Source organism: Neodiprion pinetum, chromosome 1 (genome assembly GCF_021155775.2).
Source record: "Neodiprion pinetum isolate iyNeoPine1 chromosome 1, iyNeoPine1.2, whole genome shotgun sequence".
In the NCBI taxonomy this organism is placed as follows: domain Eukaryota; kingdom Metazoa; phylum Arthropoda; class Insecta; order Hymenoptera; family Diprionidae; genus Neodiprion; species Neodiprion pinetum.
In genome coordinates this window covers 32,923,865-32,941,248 of record NC_060232.1, presented here as the reverse complement: position 1 = coordinate 32,941,248, position 17,384 = coordinate 32,923,865, and the positions used below count along the sequence as shown (strand labels likewise).

At 38.7% G+C, this 17,384-nt stretch overlaps 2 protein-coding genes across 6 annotated transcripts; both read left to right on the top strand.

The window, feature by feature from the left end:
* Positions 1 to 750: 750 nt before the first annotated feature.
* LOC124224639 (uncharacterized) lies at positions 751 to 3,880 on the top strand. The gene is made up of 5 exons (XM_046636635.2): positions 751 to 1,113; positions 2,211 to 2,324; positions 2,467 to 2,532; positions 2,606 to 2,711; positions 2,796 to 3,880. Exons 2-5 carry the CDS (start codon positions 2,307 to 2,309, stop codon positions 3,458 to 3,460), a joined length of 855 nt encoding a protein of 284 aa, XP_046492591.1. The 5' UTR covers positions 751 to 1,113; positions 2,211 to 2,306; the 3' UTR covers positions 3,461 to 3,880.
* Positions 3,881 to 9,540: 5,660 nt separating this feature from the next.
* On the top strand, positions 9,541 to 17,032 carry LOC124224634 (uncharacterized). Of its 5 annotated transcripts, none has more exons than XM_046636614.2 (6): positions 9,541 to 10,095; positions 11,591 to 11,662; positions 14,353 to 14,569; positions 14,751 to 15,571; positions 16,246 to 16,415; positions 16,629 to 17,032. In XM_046636614.2, the coding sequence occupies exons 3-6, from the start codon at positions 14,368 to 14,370 to the stop codon at positions 16,669 to 16,671; spliced, it is 1,236 nt and encodes a 411-aa protein (XP_046492570.1). In that variant the 5' UTR covers positions 9,541 to 10,095; positions 11,591 to 11,662; positions 14,353 to 14,367; the 3' UTR covers positions 16,672 to 17,032. The 5 variants fall into 5 exon arrangements, 4 of the variants coding, with proteins under 4 accessions (XP_046492570.1, XP_046492568.1, XP_046492569.1 ...); XM_046636612.2 differs by having other exon boundaries at positions 9,557 to 10,095; positions 16,259 to 16,415; XM_046636613.2 differs by lacking the exon at positions 11,591 to 11,662 and having other exon boundaries at positions 9,558 to 10,095; positions 16,259 to 16,415.
* The last annotated feature ends 352 nt before the right edge of the window (positions 17,033 to 17,384 follow it).

Sequence of the window (17,384 nt, the reverse complement as noted above, 5' to 3'; positions counted from 1 at the left end):
CTCTCAAGTAAGCAATATAAAAGTCACTTAATAAATAGATAAATTAAACCTGATGCATACATAGGCTGATATTTTCATTTAATTTCAAACTTTTCCGCTGATTAACTTCATTGCGATGTCACTATAACGTCGCTGTACAAAGCGGAATCGGTCAACAAATCCGCTATTTATTTATCGAGCGGCTAATATTGAACGCAACTCCTGTTACACATACCTCGACGTCCTACAATTCCATACGAATCATTGCATACCAAATCCGGCAATTCGTCAGCAATTTTACCGATTGATTTCGTTTTCATACTATATATTCTCTTGCTATTTATTAGCGCATGTTTCCGACAAGGTTGAAGTTAGTAACGTTATCGCAACGAAACAATGAGGAAAAAAAATCACTATATTCATAATTTCACAAGGACTTTTAAGGAAGTAAGATTTCGAAATATTAGCTCGTTTCGTTTTATTGCGGTTTACTAAATCTCGGACAATTCTAAAATCGCGAAATAACGGTTTTTCCTCAGTGCGAATCGTTACGATAACGTTTCTAACTTCAATATGATTGTTTCCGATCGATTCCAACGCTCCACCTGCCCCCAACTGTTTGAGAAAAGTGACGCTTTTCCCAGTGTATCGACACCCTAATTAACTCAGGTCGGTAACGCGATATCACCGAAGCCATTTAAAGTCCGAATTGAAGACATTTAAAAAAGGGCAGATGTTCCCATGAGCCGCAGTCCAACGGTCGCACGTTGACGAGGGTGCCGAACTCGCGGCTGCAATTCATGTGTGTACCCACTCAGATCGGATTCGTGATGTTAGTGCGACCCGCACACCATGAAACGAAAAATCCAACGACGAGGACTTTTGTTACGTACGTTGAGCCAAGGGGCACGCTTCACGTTGGTGTGCCGGTAGCCGAACACGGGGGTCAGACTGCAGCTGTCGAGGGTCGTTCGAATTGTTGGTTTGCGGGGCTTGGCAGTCGTAGGAAATACTAAAAGTGGGGGAACGGGGCACGCGACAAGAACGAGCACCCCCATAGTAATCATAGCTTGGACGGAGTTAGGATCTCTGAAACGCCGGCGCGGATATCATCTGCCGGTCTTCTGATTTCAGGTGAGTCCAAAGTGTATTCCTTCACCCGATGTGATCGTGATTTGCCGAAGCTGAAACTGAGTCAAGTGTCCGTAATTATTTCGCGATATAAACACGTAATATTGGTCATCACTGCGGGATAACGTGTGTCAATCACGCATCAACAAATCACGAACTACGTAACTCAAGCAGATACTTTGACAAGTCGATAAAAGCTCCTGAAATTTCCTTCGCCGATATCACATTCTGCACCGTAAGTCAGCTGGGTGAACGATGCGCAAGAATAACCACAATAAAAAAAAAACCGAGACAGCGAAGGGATGGAAATGGATTTTCCATGGTGGATTCCGCTCTTTGAACGACGCGTTGGTGATTGAGCACCATGACATGTAGCTGCACTAAGTGGTACCCACGCCGAGAGTTCGTCGAGTTTGAAAAATTTTCTAATTAAATCGCGTGAAACTTATAGTCAAGTAAATAAATACGGTGTGGTAGTGACCCCGCTTGTCTATCAACCGTGAAAAATATTCGCGTGCAACCAGCCACTATAGTTGAATACAAAGGGTTGATGTGAAGTGTGCAGAGTGTATGAGCGTTATTTTCAATCCAACCACTTACATGCTTGAACAGATTTTAATTAAAATACTTGGGGTTAAAATTGAACTAATATTGCTACCGGCTGATTGCGACGAAAGAAAGATATAACGCTCAGCGAAATTAGAGTTTTCAACGAATTCGGCTCTGCTTCGTGTGTCAATTTTCAGAAAATTCACAACCCGACCTGTGGAGCATTCAAAGATCCTGTAAATGCGTAGTAGGTAGAGTTGCCGTTTAATCCCAAGCCAAGTTTATTCCCCACCGTGGAATCTCTTGATATATTTTATGTACTCTACGGTCGAGGGGACTCGGTGCCGTCTCAGCAAAGCTGCGGGAATCTCCTTTTTCCATTTCCCCACAAACCTGCAGCTCATTCGCTTCCCTGTATACTGTAATATATACACTGCCTCGCAAATACCTTGAGCATTGTGTGCACGATATGTAGATATTGTTATTATACGGAAATTTCTCCCCAAACAAACGTGACTAATGCATTTTTTATGTATATCTGCGATCCACAGAGGCTGAATAGATCCCATGACGCTGGCCGATCCCGCAGGTTACCGGAATCAATTTTCAGGTACAACTGTAACGGTGACTAGGCAGAACGTCGAATAATGAAGCGATCGTTGTCGGTAAGAATTATCTGCTTGACTTAGCAATGAATCAATGAGAATTTAGCGAACAATTTTCTCTCGGTTTCGATGAGAAATTAGAAAACTGATGCATATAGAATTGATTTCCCACGTTACGGACATCATTTTTCTTCTTTCGAAGGCGCCCTGTCTGGCGGAGGGGGGAGCTGGAAATGGGATAAAAAAGGCCAAGGAAGAATCTGCAAGGGTGAGTCAGTGGCGAACGAACTGCAAAGTCTGAAATCTTATCCTTGGAATCCATTCTAATCTGGATTTTTCAGGAACCTACCGGCCGCGAATACCTGCAGCTCGCCTTGGCGAGAGTCCTGGAACTCCAGCGGCAGGTAAAAGAGGACACCTATACGACCGACAGCACAAGCGACCTGGGTAACGGAATTACCAGTTTTACTGTGCGTCGACGAGAGTAAGGCGAAAGAAATTCGTCTGACTGGGCTCAATTTATTTTCGCAGGTGAATCGGACAGCGACGAGGACGTGATGAAGGAGGTGCTGATCAAGGTGTTCAAGGATTTACCTGGCTCTTCTTCGTCGGTGGCCTCCGTTATCAACCGAGCGACTCAGCCTCAACCCCCAGAACTCCGGCAGATAAGAGATAAGCGCGTTCAGCTGTCGGGGTACGATACTTGTCGGAGAGTAGCGCTCGATTTCATGAACACGGTCGTTAAAAACACCCCGGTTACAGAGAGTGATTACGAAAGATTTGAAATAGGAATGTTTTCGATGGCCGAGGGAAGAACGGCCGGCCGAAAAATCGGACTGACGAATAATCGCGGGGGCCAAAGCACCGGGAATTCGAAAGGAGGTAACCCGGAGATAAACGGCAGATTTAGTCAAGTTCAAAATCCGAGATACTGTAAGCAATCAGCGAGCAGCTCGGCTCGCAGAAACGAACGTAACGTAGATCAAACTTCTCAAAACAACGGAAACAGTCAAACTTATCTGCGGGGATTTCCAAACTCTACTCGAAGCCTGGTCAACTTATCGCTAGAGAGAGAAACTAACAATGAGTCCGTTTTATCTCGAGATTATCAAATTAGAGTGAGAATGCTCAAAGGCTTGGACCTCCACTTGGCAAACAGACAGAGGGACTTTACTGTCAGGCTGATGAGGCAGTGACTACTGCGTTCAGAGACGTAAGTCTTTGAAGTTTTAAGGAAATATCAAGGCTTTCTAACTATTTATTTTATCTAGTCGTCATGAAATCTAGTATGCGTGCATATTGTTAAGAAAACTTTATTTATGATAATTAAGAAAACTCTACTTTTTCTTTACCTCAACATGTAATCTAGTCATATATTTTACAATATTACATTTTACTCTAGTCAGAACAAAGTAAGAAATGTATCGAATCTCGTTGTAATTGTACAACGAATATCGCATCTCCGATCATAAGAAAATTACCAAATAAACGAATCTAATCAGAGCCGCGCGATCAATTTTCTGTATAACTGCAGCTTCTGAGCCGTGAAATACGCCGTAAATTTACTCCCGATACAAAATTCGTCCTGTTGCAGCTTTTCAAGGAACGTAGATATAAACGACACGTGTATAATCTGTATTTTCGTTTTGCACTCTTTATTTGTTTATTTACATTTCCTGAGTATTATTATAACGTTACATACTAAGATTTTTTAGACTAGACGCACTGTGTCAAATTATAATTAAATTACGTACGAGTCGGTTTGATTTTCACCACAATTGACGGGTGAACATCTCATTGCACGCCCATTTACCATACTTAAATCGTAACACGATAGGATATCTATTTTGTTTTCCGCAAGTGTAAGTATAAAATAATAAACTGCAGACTACTGGTTTTGGTACGTATGCAAAGCATGAAACTGACTACACAATTATGAAAAAACTGATTATATATATTCTATCGAATGAGTATTTTACCGGCAACTTTGAGCATAGCCGAAGAAATTGCTTTCTTCTACTAATTTGCATTTCACACGTACAGATACACATATATCAAATAATTACAAACAAGTACTATATCAACTATTACATATTTTGAAAGTCCTTCGTTGTAGAAGACAATTTTCCATTCTGACTAGCAAAATACCATTTGGCACACGATTGCAACACACAAACATGAATTTATTTTCATTAATTGCGACTATATATGTACGTACGGTTTTCGACAACGATTGCACCACCAATAAATTATATCCTTATTTACAAAAAATCCGCATACCTTTCGTATGCCTTTGTTCATTCGCCGCACTACGTTACAATGCTCTAGAAAAAAAAAACAAAAAAGATTCATTTTTAGACAGGCCCCGACGTCAACCGCACTCCTGAGATTGGTGATTATGTAAACCAGCCCTCGACTGCGTTGAATAATCGTCAGCTGCAGGAAGTCTGAACGTTGATTAATCACCAGCAGTCATTAAATGTATTACTTTTACCGCGTGGGAGGGGGGGGGGCTGTAAAAGAATTTTTTGCTACAGCGAAACTTTGAGCCTCGCTATTTAATAAATTACTATAATCGCTTTAAAGCGGTGCAGTGTTTTTCTATGTACCATAAAACTACTCCAGCTCAACGGATTATCATCACTGAACGTCAGTGATTGCCGTAGACCAAATCGTTCCCCCTGAACATCGCCTCCAGCATAAGTTTCCGGTCCATTTTCTCGCCGCTCGCCTCCATCACAGCAAGAAACTGCTGATACCTCTGCCAGGCCGTAATCGGCGGTCCCTCGTCCTCGGTGCTCGGTGAAGGACTTCCGGGTCTTCCGGTCGGCACGTTCTTAATTTTCTCCTCGGAGGTGGCGTAGACACTCTCGACGTCGGGTATCATCCTTGAAAAAAAAAATTTTGATACTGTACGGTTTAAACGCGGCGATTGCGCAACTTGTTTAATTCCTCACGTTACGTTCACGTGACCGCAAACGTCTGTTTAATTTGCTAATTGAGAAGAAGCTGGCCGTGCGCGGACACTCATCAACGACGGAACAATTGCGTAGAATGAAACGGTCAAAAGCGCGTTTAATGCTTTTGCGCCGAGCTGCTGTCCCTGTATTACAGAGCTCGATGTTTGTAAGTCGCGTTATAGGCAGACATAAGCTCTGAAATCAATAGCAGGAAGAGCGTAACACGGTTACTAAGGATTCGGATATCGCGGTTATACACCGGACGACCGAGTGCTTCCCGCAAATACGGCTGGGACTCGTTTCATCGATCATTCCTGATCGCCGCCTGCACGTACACAAAAGTGAGAATTCTAACAGCATGAATCGCGTTCCACTTCGGTTATCCACTTATCGCGAATCGGTGAGTTTAATTAATTTCAGCCCGACTCGAATTACGCGAATGAAAGAATCAGAGTCGAATAATTCGAGGATTTCGATTGATCGCGTCAGGAACCGAGATCCGAACTCACGTTTACTCGAAAATTACAAACGAATTAGCGTACCAACGTGGTCGAAACTCAATTAAACGCTTGAGTCAGCGCTGCAAGGTTGAGTCAGAAGACGTATAGATGAGAGACATACGAGTACAATCGGCCGAGCGTTAATTGGCGGCTAATTTAACGAAGGCTGGATTCAAGGCAAACGAACACCGCGACTGCGGCTGATGTGTAAAGTTAATATTCGTGAGAGATCCGAAACACGATTTTTTTTTTCAAAAATTAAAAAGTTGTAACGAACCGGAGGATCAATGCCGAGGAAACGGATACGTACAAGGAAAGAAATTAGTACCCACCTTTAAACTGCTGCCTCTTATTACGCGATGTTCTGAGAACGCCTCGGCTAGCCGCGCAGCTTATCTGTAATACACACTATTGCGGAATTCCTCAGTTGCGTTATGCCTTCGACCGATCTCTTCACACTCTATACGGTCATGCTTTATTATTACACCGACTTCCTCGTGCTCGGTTTTACCGTAACCTACGACGGGAGCAGAGCACCGCGACAGACTAACCGAGTGTCCGAATGAACTCTGAACCGACGCTAAAGGGGAGTCGACATCAGCTGGGGTCCCGATGACGCCCCCTTGCTGGGGGGGAGTGCCGCCTTACTCTGGTGTGTACGACGTGAAACGGCGATGCTGACATGTGGGGGCCATATGGGCACATGCGTATGTGCTATACGCTGTACGCAACTGCATACGTATACATAGCGCTGAACTTACACACGTGTGCAAGTTAGGCTGAAACCCGCCTACCAACCGTTATCGAAGAAGTAGATCTATGGTAAATTGATATTTTTCAACTTCCGCAATTGAGCGGTTTCGTAGCTTCCTACTTTAGACCGATTTCCATGAACGTAAGCTCCGGTTTGAAAGTATCCATTTCATCCAACTGCAAAAGTAGCGGCATAATTGAATTCCCATTTATTTATCACCCGTAGTCCACGAGCTTGGATTAATCCTTGGGCCAAATGGAGAACTGTTGTCTTTCGGCGCATGCAGGTATTATATATCCTCACCCGCAACAACGGCGGAGTTAAATTTAATCGATCTTATTGTTGGTCCCGGGTGTAGAGCCTCGGTTAGTGAAGTCTGTTAAAGTCGGGCGAGTCGGTTACACAGTGAAATATTAATAACAAGGAGGGTGGGCGTAAAGTCGCGCGGGCTAAGGAATGCTGCCGGGCATCAGACGTCATGAGGGCTACGGGCGTATTATGGAATTGAGTGAATTGGTTAAATTGCTACATCCTAGAATCATAATATAAACTCTGAAATGATTTTCACGATAAGCCTCATAAGCTGCACATTCCGTCAGTGTCACTTTGATCCAATGAGAAGTTATGCTACTTTCTTACCATCGCGTTGGCTGAACAAAATCACATCGGACTGAATTTAAAACTAGACGTAATATCGAATTTAAGATAGGTACCGAGAGAAGTCAAAAATACGGAAAATAGGGCAAACCAGGGAAATTTTTGTTCAATTCTGCCAACCATATTCGCGAATACGCCTGAAATCGGCGACCATCAATACTGACAATGCGGTGCGTCGACAGCTGGCAACAGTATAGCTATGGAACAAGAACCCAATAAACACACACCAGTATAAATTTCGTATATGAAACGTCGAAGTCGTTTAATAATGGTATAAGTATAAAATTCAACCGTATCACATATACTGTAATATTTCGGATGGATATTATTCGTATGATTACTCTGTTTATTATGCGTATTTCATTATACAGAAGTTTAAAATACGTATTATTATAGCAAAAGCAACGTATAGTATATTTGTTCATTATTCGTACGAAAATCGTTTAAAACTTATATGTTTAACGATGTTGGTACTCCATCTTTCAACGTTTTATCAGAATCGTTTCATTTGAATTTACAAATTACGAGCTATTAACGTTCACGAAATTCGTTTATGATTTTGGTAATCACAACATATAATATTCATTCATGACACAACTGCCAGCAACTTTAATTAGACGTTTATCATACTTCCTATTCACCATTGCACAGCAGTATATTGATTGTTTTATGAACGTATATCTTCGACTATTATAATGTACGTTTTATTGGTATTTCTGATCTACGCGTGATAGACGTTTATGAAATTCATTTTCAATCTTGGTGTCTACAACATCTATATATATATATATTAGGGTGTGTCGAAAATGAACTTTTTTTTTTTCTTCGCTCCTACCACTCAAAACTTTAGGTTTTGACATTAAAGAGGTCCTCGTTCAAGGAGGGCGCTGTAGCTTGAAGTTTAGAAGTCGCTCAACGAGGATTTAGGTTTCCCATCTAATTAACACGTAAAAAATATTGTTTTTCGTTCAAAATGATGTCAGGCAACCATAAAATTGGCGATGTCTGTATTTCTTGGCTTATTTGAAAGCATGACTCATCCCCTAAACGATGATAGGTCGTTTTTCGACTTACCTTGTTCCAATTTTTTTTTACGCCACTTTTCGACCACAATAGTCACTTTTTCAAGTTTACAAAGTCTCCAAGGTATCAATGAGTCCAAAATGAATTGCTACAAGTATTGATTCTTGATTCGAATATAAATAACCAATTCTAAAAATTGGTAAATTCCGTATCTTCAATTTTATTCAAAAAACCATGTTTATTTTGAGAAATTTTGTATGTTTCACTAATTTTTGGAATTGGTTATTTATATTCGAATCAAGAATCAATACTTGTAGCAATTCATTTTGAACTCATTGATACATTGGAGACTTTGTAAACTTGAAAAAGTGACTATTGTGGTCGAAAAGTGGCGTAAAAAAAATTGGTACAAGGTAAGTCGAAAAACGACCTATCATCGTTTAGGGGATGAGTCATGCTTTCAAATAAGCCAAGAAGCACAGAAATCGCCAATTTTTTGGATGCCTGACATCATTTTGAACGAAAAACAATATTTTTTACGTGTTAATTAGATGGGAAACCTAAATCCTCGTTGAGCGACTTCTAAACTTCAAGCTACAGCGCCCTCCTTGAACGAGGACCTCTTTAATGTCAAAACCTAAAGTTTTGAGTGGTAGGAGCGAAGAAAAAAAAAAGTTCATTTTCGACACACCCTAATATATATATATATATATATATATATATATATATATATATTGTACATTCATCATACAACTACCAGCAACCCCAATTAAGCGCTTAATTATTGCGGTTTTCCACTATTGCACAGAAATATATTCATCGTTTGATGAACGTATTTTTTCAACGATTATTGTTCACGTTTTACTGCTACTTGTGATCTACGTTCAATAACCGTTTATGAAATTTATTCAATATCGGACTATTTTCAAGATACATTGAATTGTATAATATGTATATTTGATCAAATGGGTTCATACTTGTTTTACTTCAACACGATTGAGGAAAATTCAACGTTGAGTACAATATTCAGATTATGAACGCACTTTTAGTATTCATGTATGCGGAACCGCCTGATGCCAAGCGGTGGCCAAATCAGTTGATTATCTTATAATTAGTTTCCGAAAAATGGACTTTAATTACCCGTTATTTTGATGCCAATATTATGTGGTAACTAAAGCTGAACACTGATCTTGTATTCATTTACCGGTGCATGGAACATAGATATAACCAATAAAAGGAAGAGAATAAAGAAGTGTCCGAAACGTGAATAATTTCGTACCAAGAATAATAATTTATTGTACATTTTTATAATTATTTCACAATATTGGTTATCATATTATAATATATTAAATCTCATTATTTGGCACGAATTACGTCAAGACTTCAATATCTTGTATGAGTACTTGCTAAAACAAGCGTTCATCATATCCTGTCGCATTTTTAACGTCGTTTGTACGTTTATTTTTCGCGCTATTTTATCGGAGTTCTGTGCGTTATACATTGTGTCACTACTGATATATTATTCTCCTGCTCTGGTGCGTCAGCGTCGGTAACGCTGCAAGCTAGAGTAAGAGCGCAATAATTATATGTAGAGACAGAACTTATCCCATGGACCGCGCATTCATACAGTAAGTGTAAGTATAGCGAGTGGTAAGACAAGGACAGCTCGGAATAACACGGGCATATATGGCAAAGTTGATTCCCTTTTGGGCACGATCTCTCTGTCGCTCTTGCGTCTCCTCTATCTTTGTCTTTGTCTGGGAGCCTATATTCATCCCCACCCTTGCAACTGGCCTCAGGCGCTGGTTATGGCGTTATTCGTCAACCGAATGCGGAGGTGCTCGGATCGATCGGTGATCGTGTAGCAAAAAAGGTGAGAAGCTATTGTTAATCTGCGGCCTAGACGGAAGAAGCAAATTCGTCATTAAATAACGCTGGTAAGTACAACTACATATTTTTCCAAATATGGTGGTATTTTGTCTTAATACATCGAGCATTCTTGGTTGAAAAAATAATGTGTTTTGCAACTCAAATTCTGTCTCTTCTGTATTTTTTTCTTTCCTTTCTTTTCTTTCTTCAAAAGAAACTATGTGTAATGTTCTGCGTCTTTTTCTCTAAACCAAACGATGTACCATAAAAATATGGAATAGTTTATTGTTTATTATATAACGTTCATGAATATTTTTGAACTGTTTTTAAACGTTATTTATATGTGTTAAGTTTACTATGATACGTATATTATAGGTTAATTATATTAGTTCTTGTCGAATTTGAGGAAAACTTCATGTTAATAATCATCCCATGTGATCATGCGGTTATTAGTAACTTTTGCTCTGTATTGTTTGAAATCGGTTTCGTGTTTATTATTTTTTTAGATACCGTTTCAACATATCTATAACATACATATGAACTCGTAGCATCTTCCAAAGTAACAAAGTATAGTAATACAGCCACGTAAATATTTCTGTGCCATCGAAATCACAGAAATATTATTTTGACAATATTTTTTATTTTCTTTTCCCTTCAATTGAAAATAACAATTATTATCCATCAGAAGAAGACGGTCATGTTAGACAATAGAGACAATAGAGAAGATCCGTAGCAATAAAGCTTTTTCACCAGTTAGTGCAACAACTTATATAGAGGTTTATTAAAAATTATGTATTTTGATCCAAAATTCTGTTTTGTGTATATTTTCTTGGATTTGGGCTGAATAAATATTAAAAAGGGATTTGCACCTGAATAATTTTGTAAACACTGGTAAAAATAGTGGTCATCTACCCATCAAACGTATATAATACGCAGGAAATTCGTAACAAGTAATTTTATTCCATTGGATTTGACTTTGATCTTTACCGATAAACGTATAGTATACTCATGATTTACGTTCAGTAGTAGGCGTCATGATATACTATTCGAAAAGTATTAGAATATAAGCAGGACATCGGCCCAGAATTGGTTCAACGTTAAACTACGATCTTGTTTAATTTGTAGTAACAATAAATAGCGATACATAGAACTATAAGTACTATAGAATAATAATATTAGTAACAGTACTATCTAGTCCTGAAATATATCACGATTCCTACTACTGAACGTAAATCATGAGTATACTATGCGTTTATCGGTAAATGTCAGAGTCAAATCCAATAGAATGAAACTACTCATTACCTGCGTATTATATACGTTCGATGGGTAGCTGACCACGTTTTTTATTCGTGTTTACAAAATTGTTCGGCTACAAATGCCTTTTTAATATTTATTTAGCCCAAATCCAAGAAAATATACACGAAACAGCATTTTTGATCAAATTACTTAATTTTCAATAAAATTTTATATAAATTGTTGCGCTAACTCGTGTAAAAGCTTTATTGCTATGAATCTTCTGTATTGACTCACGTACTACGTTCATTAGGTTCATTTAACTTTTAGTTTTCAGAGTGGTGTGCGGATATTTACGACAAATAAGGCAAGCACGTTAAAGCGTACATCATTTCTTGTCTGGTGTGTATTATTATTTAGTTTTATAACATGCCTCATGATTTAAAAGTTCTGAGTAAACGACATTTGCGTCGCAAAACAGCTATAAATACTCGTAAAGTATTACTGAGTATTGCAGGCAATAATTGTGCACTCGAGCACCTTACGAAATCACAATTAAAAGATGCTAGTCATGAACATGTGTCTTGTATCGGAGAATATGTGCACTCTATAGATAGCGATTATGATGTTGATCATATCCATCAAAGTAATGAACAGAATGAAGAAAACTCTAATTCGAACCGCGATAATAAAGATTTCAAAGACATCGAAAGTGACATAGATAGCATCAAAGCTACGTTGTACAGTTCTGAAGATAATTCAAGTTCCGTCAGCGATGAAGTGCATTTAGATGATGAAACGAACTTTGTTGAAAATTTGCGCGACTGGGCATCTTCAAATAACATCACACATAACGCGATCGATCAATTGCTAGCATTATTGAAACCAGCACATCCTATCTTACCCTTAAGTGCTAGGACTCTACTTCACACGTCACGACGTATTGAAACGTTAAATTTAGACAACGGAGAAATGTGTTATTTCGGTTTGGAGAAATGCTTGAGACAAAAACTCGAGTCAGGTCTCAAAAAAGGACTGTCACCTGAACATACGTTGCGAGTTGATTTTAATATTGATGGGATTCCCGTTTATAAAAGTAGCGGAACATCATTTTGGCCAATTTTGGGACGCAGTATTTCAATGATCGATGATAGCCCATTTGTAATTGGTGTTTATTATGGTACGGGTAAACCGATGCCACTATCTTCATATTTACGAGATTTAATTAAAGAAACGTCACGTTTAAGCACCAATGGTTTTGAGTTTAATGGCACCAAATACTTTGTCAGAGTTGGTTTATTCGCGTGTGACGCGCCCGCGAGATCTATGTTGAAAATGTGTTTAGGACATTCGGGTAAGGATGCTTGCGAGAGGTGTAAGATTCGCGCAGTTCATCTCAACCGTAAACTGTGTTATCCATGTGACACCGAATTCCAGAAGCGAAAAGATAGTGATTTTGTTGCACCTAGTGAAAACGATCGTCACGTTAAAGGACGTTCGCCTCTTTTAGATCTTTACGTGGGACTAGTCTCCCAATTTCCTTTAGATCCCATGCATTTAATCTACCTGGGAATTTTGAAGAGGTTGCTCCTTAAATACTGGGTCGAGGGTTCACGTGATTGCAAATTGTCTAAGGATATTTTGTTAGAAATTGAACGTATAATGAAACTATTGGCGCGATATGTTCCGGCAGAGTTTCCTCGAAAGCCCCGTGGATTTTTGGATTTGCATCGATGGAAAGCGACAGAATTTAGATTTTTCTTGTTATATTCCGGCCCTGTTGTAATGCGGGATGTGCTAGATCGAAAAAAGTACAAACATTTTTTATTATTGTCTGCCGCCGTGTATATTCTATCGAATACAGCCTTGTTCTCGCGTTTTCGAAACATCGCGCAAGATATGATCGAAAAATTCGTTACTCAAGGTGCTAAGATATACGGACAAAACTTTGTCGTATATAATGTACATTCGCTGCTGCATGTCATAGACGACGTAGAACGATTTGGCCCATTAGAAGAATACAGTTGCTTTGTGTATGAAAATCATTTGGGCCATTTGAAACGACTTATTCGATCGAAACGCTTGCCGCTGCAGCAGCTGAGTAATCGACTTGAAGAACTAAGTTCTATTCGTAAAACTAATTGTCAGGAAAAATTTATTCCTAAACCCAAATTTATTGGAAATTCTCGTGAATGTCAGGCTCTGGAAACGAAAAAATTCAAAATATCAATAAAAAGGCCGGATAATGTAGTAGCTTGTGGGACAGAAATATTAGTGATCAAATCAATCCTTTTCATTGCCGGAGAATATAGAATTATAGGTACTCCGTTCAAGTACAAGCGAGACCTTTATCAGAAACCTATTAAATCTTCCAAACTAGGGATTTTTTTCGTAAGAAGTTTCAACGTAGCGAAATCTTATCGCGTCGATGATATATTACATAAATTCGTCTGTCTTCCATTTAAAGATGGTTTCGCAGTAACTCCGATACTACACGAAATGAAATAAAATTTTTATTTTTTGTTAAACATCTCAACGAAACGAGCTCTCGACAAAAAACAGATGATGAACCTACGATTCTCGGCAATGTGTACGAGGAAGAGGGATTCGTTCAAGACATGTATAGTATGTCTATGTCTACCTCGCACACATTCCCGAGAATCGTAGGTTCATTATCTCTTTTATATTAAAAGTTTGCTTCAATTGAGATGTTTAGCAAAAAATAACATTATCGTATACCTATTACCATATACCGTATATGCCGAGTCTAATTTACCTAGTAGTCCAATATACCCAACTCTACCATATGTTCATAACATCACTTTTGAGCTGATTTATTATAGTTTTGTACGTCACATTGACGTTCAAGTATTGGTTAGACATGCGTTCCCAAAATCTTCATAATGTTTCATGATCGATTCATCTTTTAACTTATATACTACCTTGCATATTCCTATGTTGATGTCCTAATTAAAAACTTTTAAACTGGCACTTTTTGCTCAGAGTGGAATAAAAGTGCTTGAATTTTGATCAAATATAAATTTATACACCAGACTAGAGAATATGATACATTTAACGATGTTTTTACTCAGTCGTGCTGCAGAACTATGTATGCGGTGATTGAATTCTTGGTTGGCGAAGATAGAGAATGCGCATTGGTACCAGTTCTTTGGCTGGTCGAAAACAACACCCAATGTTACTGGCCACGGACAAAAACTGAAGATCATTTTACAAAACTTGTAAAATCAAAGGCTGCCTATGAAAAAACATGGCCAAAGTTTGCCATTCACAAAGTACTGCATACCGGAGGTGATTATTGGAACGTAGAACTTTTTTTTACAATTGTATACGGATTGAATGTTTCAATCATATTAATTTTCACTTGGATAAGAGTTACGACGATATATTTTGATCATATTGTACATTTGTGATTAATTTTGCTAATCAATGAGCATTCGGTATTGATTGATATTCCTTGATTAACTAACAGATGACTACCACGACACCGAAGCAACGATGGCGCGCCTACTGGAGCTGGGCACGTCCGATGAATCCGGAATAATTCGCAACATCGCTAAAAAATCCACTGTAATACCTCAGCAAGATATTACCAATGACGTGGACGAGAATGAAGCTACGAACAGTGATGATGTCGAACCTGAGCCGCAAAAGAAAAAACGTAAACACAAAACCGACAAGAAGAAGGCTAAAAATCGACACGTTAGTAACAAAAAAAAAAAAACGAAGCGTTCTCGTGAAAGTTCAAGTAGTTTAGGTTACACCTCTTCAGCTGACGAGAATTTGCCACCGTCCGAAGTCGATGAATCGACTTCTAACCGTAATAAGAATACTCGCTACATTAACTCAGCCAAAGGATCTACCAAAAATCAGACACCAAAGAAAAACTTGGCCCACAAGATCGTACAGCACCAGTATAATGATAATTCCCATGAGTCACCGAATCAGTTGTCTGGATATGAAACATCAAATAGAAACATTTCTAGTAGGATCATCAGGTCTACCACGCAATATGACTTATCAAGATCCTTTTCACAACTTGAACCTTCAACCCCGACCACATCACGCGAACAGAATACCTTTGAAGAAAAAACTCTGCAGTATTTAGAACACATTAAATCCTACACTGAACAAAACCATCTGCTACTACGTAAAATCTTCTCAAAACAGAAGGAAGTCAGCATCGACGTAACAAAGAAACCAGCCGAATTCCCAAAACTTCCTCTTAACTCCATGGAAGACTTCTCCAACCTCGAAAATATCCTGAAATCCGAAGAGCATCGAACTTATTTAGTGAGTAGACCTTGCAATCATATTCAAAATATGTATGTCATGACATACGGATAGGTACTAATACCGAGCGTATTCTTCAATGAGGGCCAACCCCCTCCCTAGCGCAAACCAACACAGGCACATGAGGCTCGGCCGGGAGGGGATAGAATGCCAGTGGCCATGTTAGTCTCCACTCGACCGAACTTCACGTACGCGTCATGTGCCTGAGTTGGCTTAGCACTAGGGAGGGGGTTGTCTCTCATTGAAGAATACGCTCGGTATGTGTTGACTGCAAAGGAATAATGAAAATTACTACAGGCATACAGAATTGCGGTTCGTAACGTTTTAACCCTCTCGGACCGTATGTTGCTTCTACGCAACACGCACTTTGAGGCTTCATAAAACTGTATCGGTCGCAAGGTCAGGGTTCTAACTGCATAGTTCCATTAAGCAAGGTCAGATGGCCTTATAGATACTCCTAAACCCTGAGGTAAACTGCTTTCACCCATCGAAATATCAATATGGTGAGAGATTTTCATTCAACATGAAATCGGTCTCGGTCTGATCGAGAGGGTTAACGTTAAAAAATGCTGAAAAAATATTAGGAATCGACAATCTCCAACTAGTCAAAATTGTTATCGATGTTGATAACAGTAAGAATATTTTGAATTCAATTCGACATTCATTCATTTTAGTATTTTGTTGCAGACCGGGAAACTGGCTTCTGTTGGAGGGACAAGCGGTCGCCAATGTGTGTTGGCTATAATGAGGTCACTACTCACAAACGAATTAGCGATGCAATTCAATTGGGCAGGGAGGGACAAAGTCCCATTTCAAAAGACATTGACAATGGAAACTGTTTACGGTAATGAATAATTCATGAAATTTTCGAGAAACAGTTATTACTTGGATTTATCGTGTGAAAACAATATTATTCACACATTATTATTCAAATTATGCAAACTGTTAACTTTTTTCCCAATATATTCGAGATTCATCACAATTTACATTGAAATTATTCCTTATCAGTTATCAATATCGTGATATTGTACCTTCCTTTTGATGTATTTTTTCTCAGAGGCTGTGAAACAAACCTTTCTTGGCAAGAAGGAAATTGGTGATGCAACCGAAACCAGTGTTTCGTGTGCCGTGAAAGACTGGTTAAAACTAGCTCGATCACGGCATACCTATGTACGAAAGAAGGGCTAAGAAACTGTGGTAAACGTCAACTAATTTTAAAAACAGTCATATAAAAGTACAAATCATACAGGCATATAAATATTTCTGATATAAGTGTAATATTCTTAGCGTTTTCTGTTAGTTGTAACTACCGTGAAGACGAAAGTATAGTGTAGGTTGAGCTGTGTCTATGAGCTACAAGATGTACCTTTTTTTTTGATAAATGAGTATTTATAGATATAAGATATTTGTGTAACGTTCTAACAAAGATATAATAAAATCGATTCACATATATAAACTAAATTCGTACGCTTTCTAACTCAACCCAGACTTGTTTCTAGCTAACGTGAAATGATCTTCCTCTATAGCAGTGTACTATATACGCTTTCAATTACACATCCAAGATACGTTATGTATTCAAGTCTAGAGGTCCAATTAAAAACGTTTTTTAACACTGTATAATATTCGTTTAGACATAAATAATGAAAGATTAAAGCGTCATTAACAGAAAACATTTTGTCACGTTAGTTAAACGGACATTGTCAACACATTTTAATAGAAAAAATTTCCTTCATAATTTGAGTTTTAAAACGTACTTGCGAAACGTCTCTTAGTAGTCATCAATATCCAAATATTAGACGATTACCATAAATAT

Coding starts and splice junctions, on each gene's coding strand:
- LOC124224634 (XM_046636612.2), top strand. CDS start 14,368: ATGTATGCGGTGATTGAATTCTTGGTTGGCGAAGATAGAGAATGCGCA. Junction 15,572..16,258: donor AAGAGCATCGAACTTATTTA/GTGAGTAGACCT, acceptor ATTTTGTTGCAG/ACCGGGAAACTGGCTTCTGT. Junction 16,416..16,628: donor GACAATGGAAACTGTTTACG/GTAATGAATAAT, acceptor ATTTTTTCTCAG/AGGCTGTGAAACAAACCTTT.
- LOC124224639 (XM_046636635.2), top strand. Junction 2,533..2,605: donor CCAAGGAAGAATCTGCAAGG/GTGAGTCAGTGG, acceptor TGGATTTTTCAG/GAACCTACCGGCCGCGAATA. Junction 2,712..2,795: donor CGACAGCACAAGCGACCTGG/GTAACGGAATTA, acceptor TTATTTTCGCAG/GTGAATCGGACAGCGACGAG.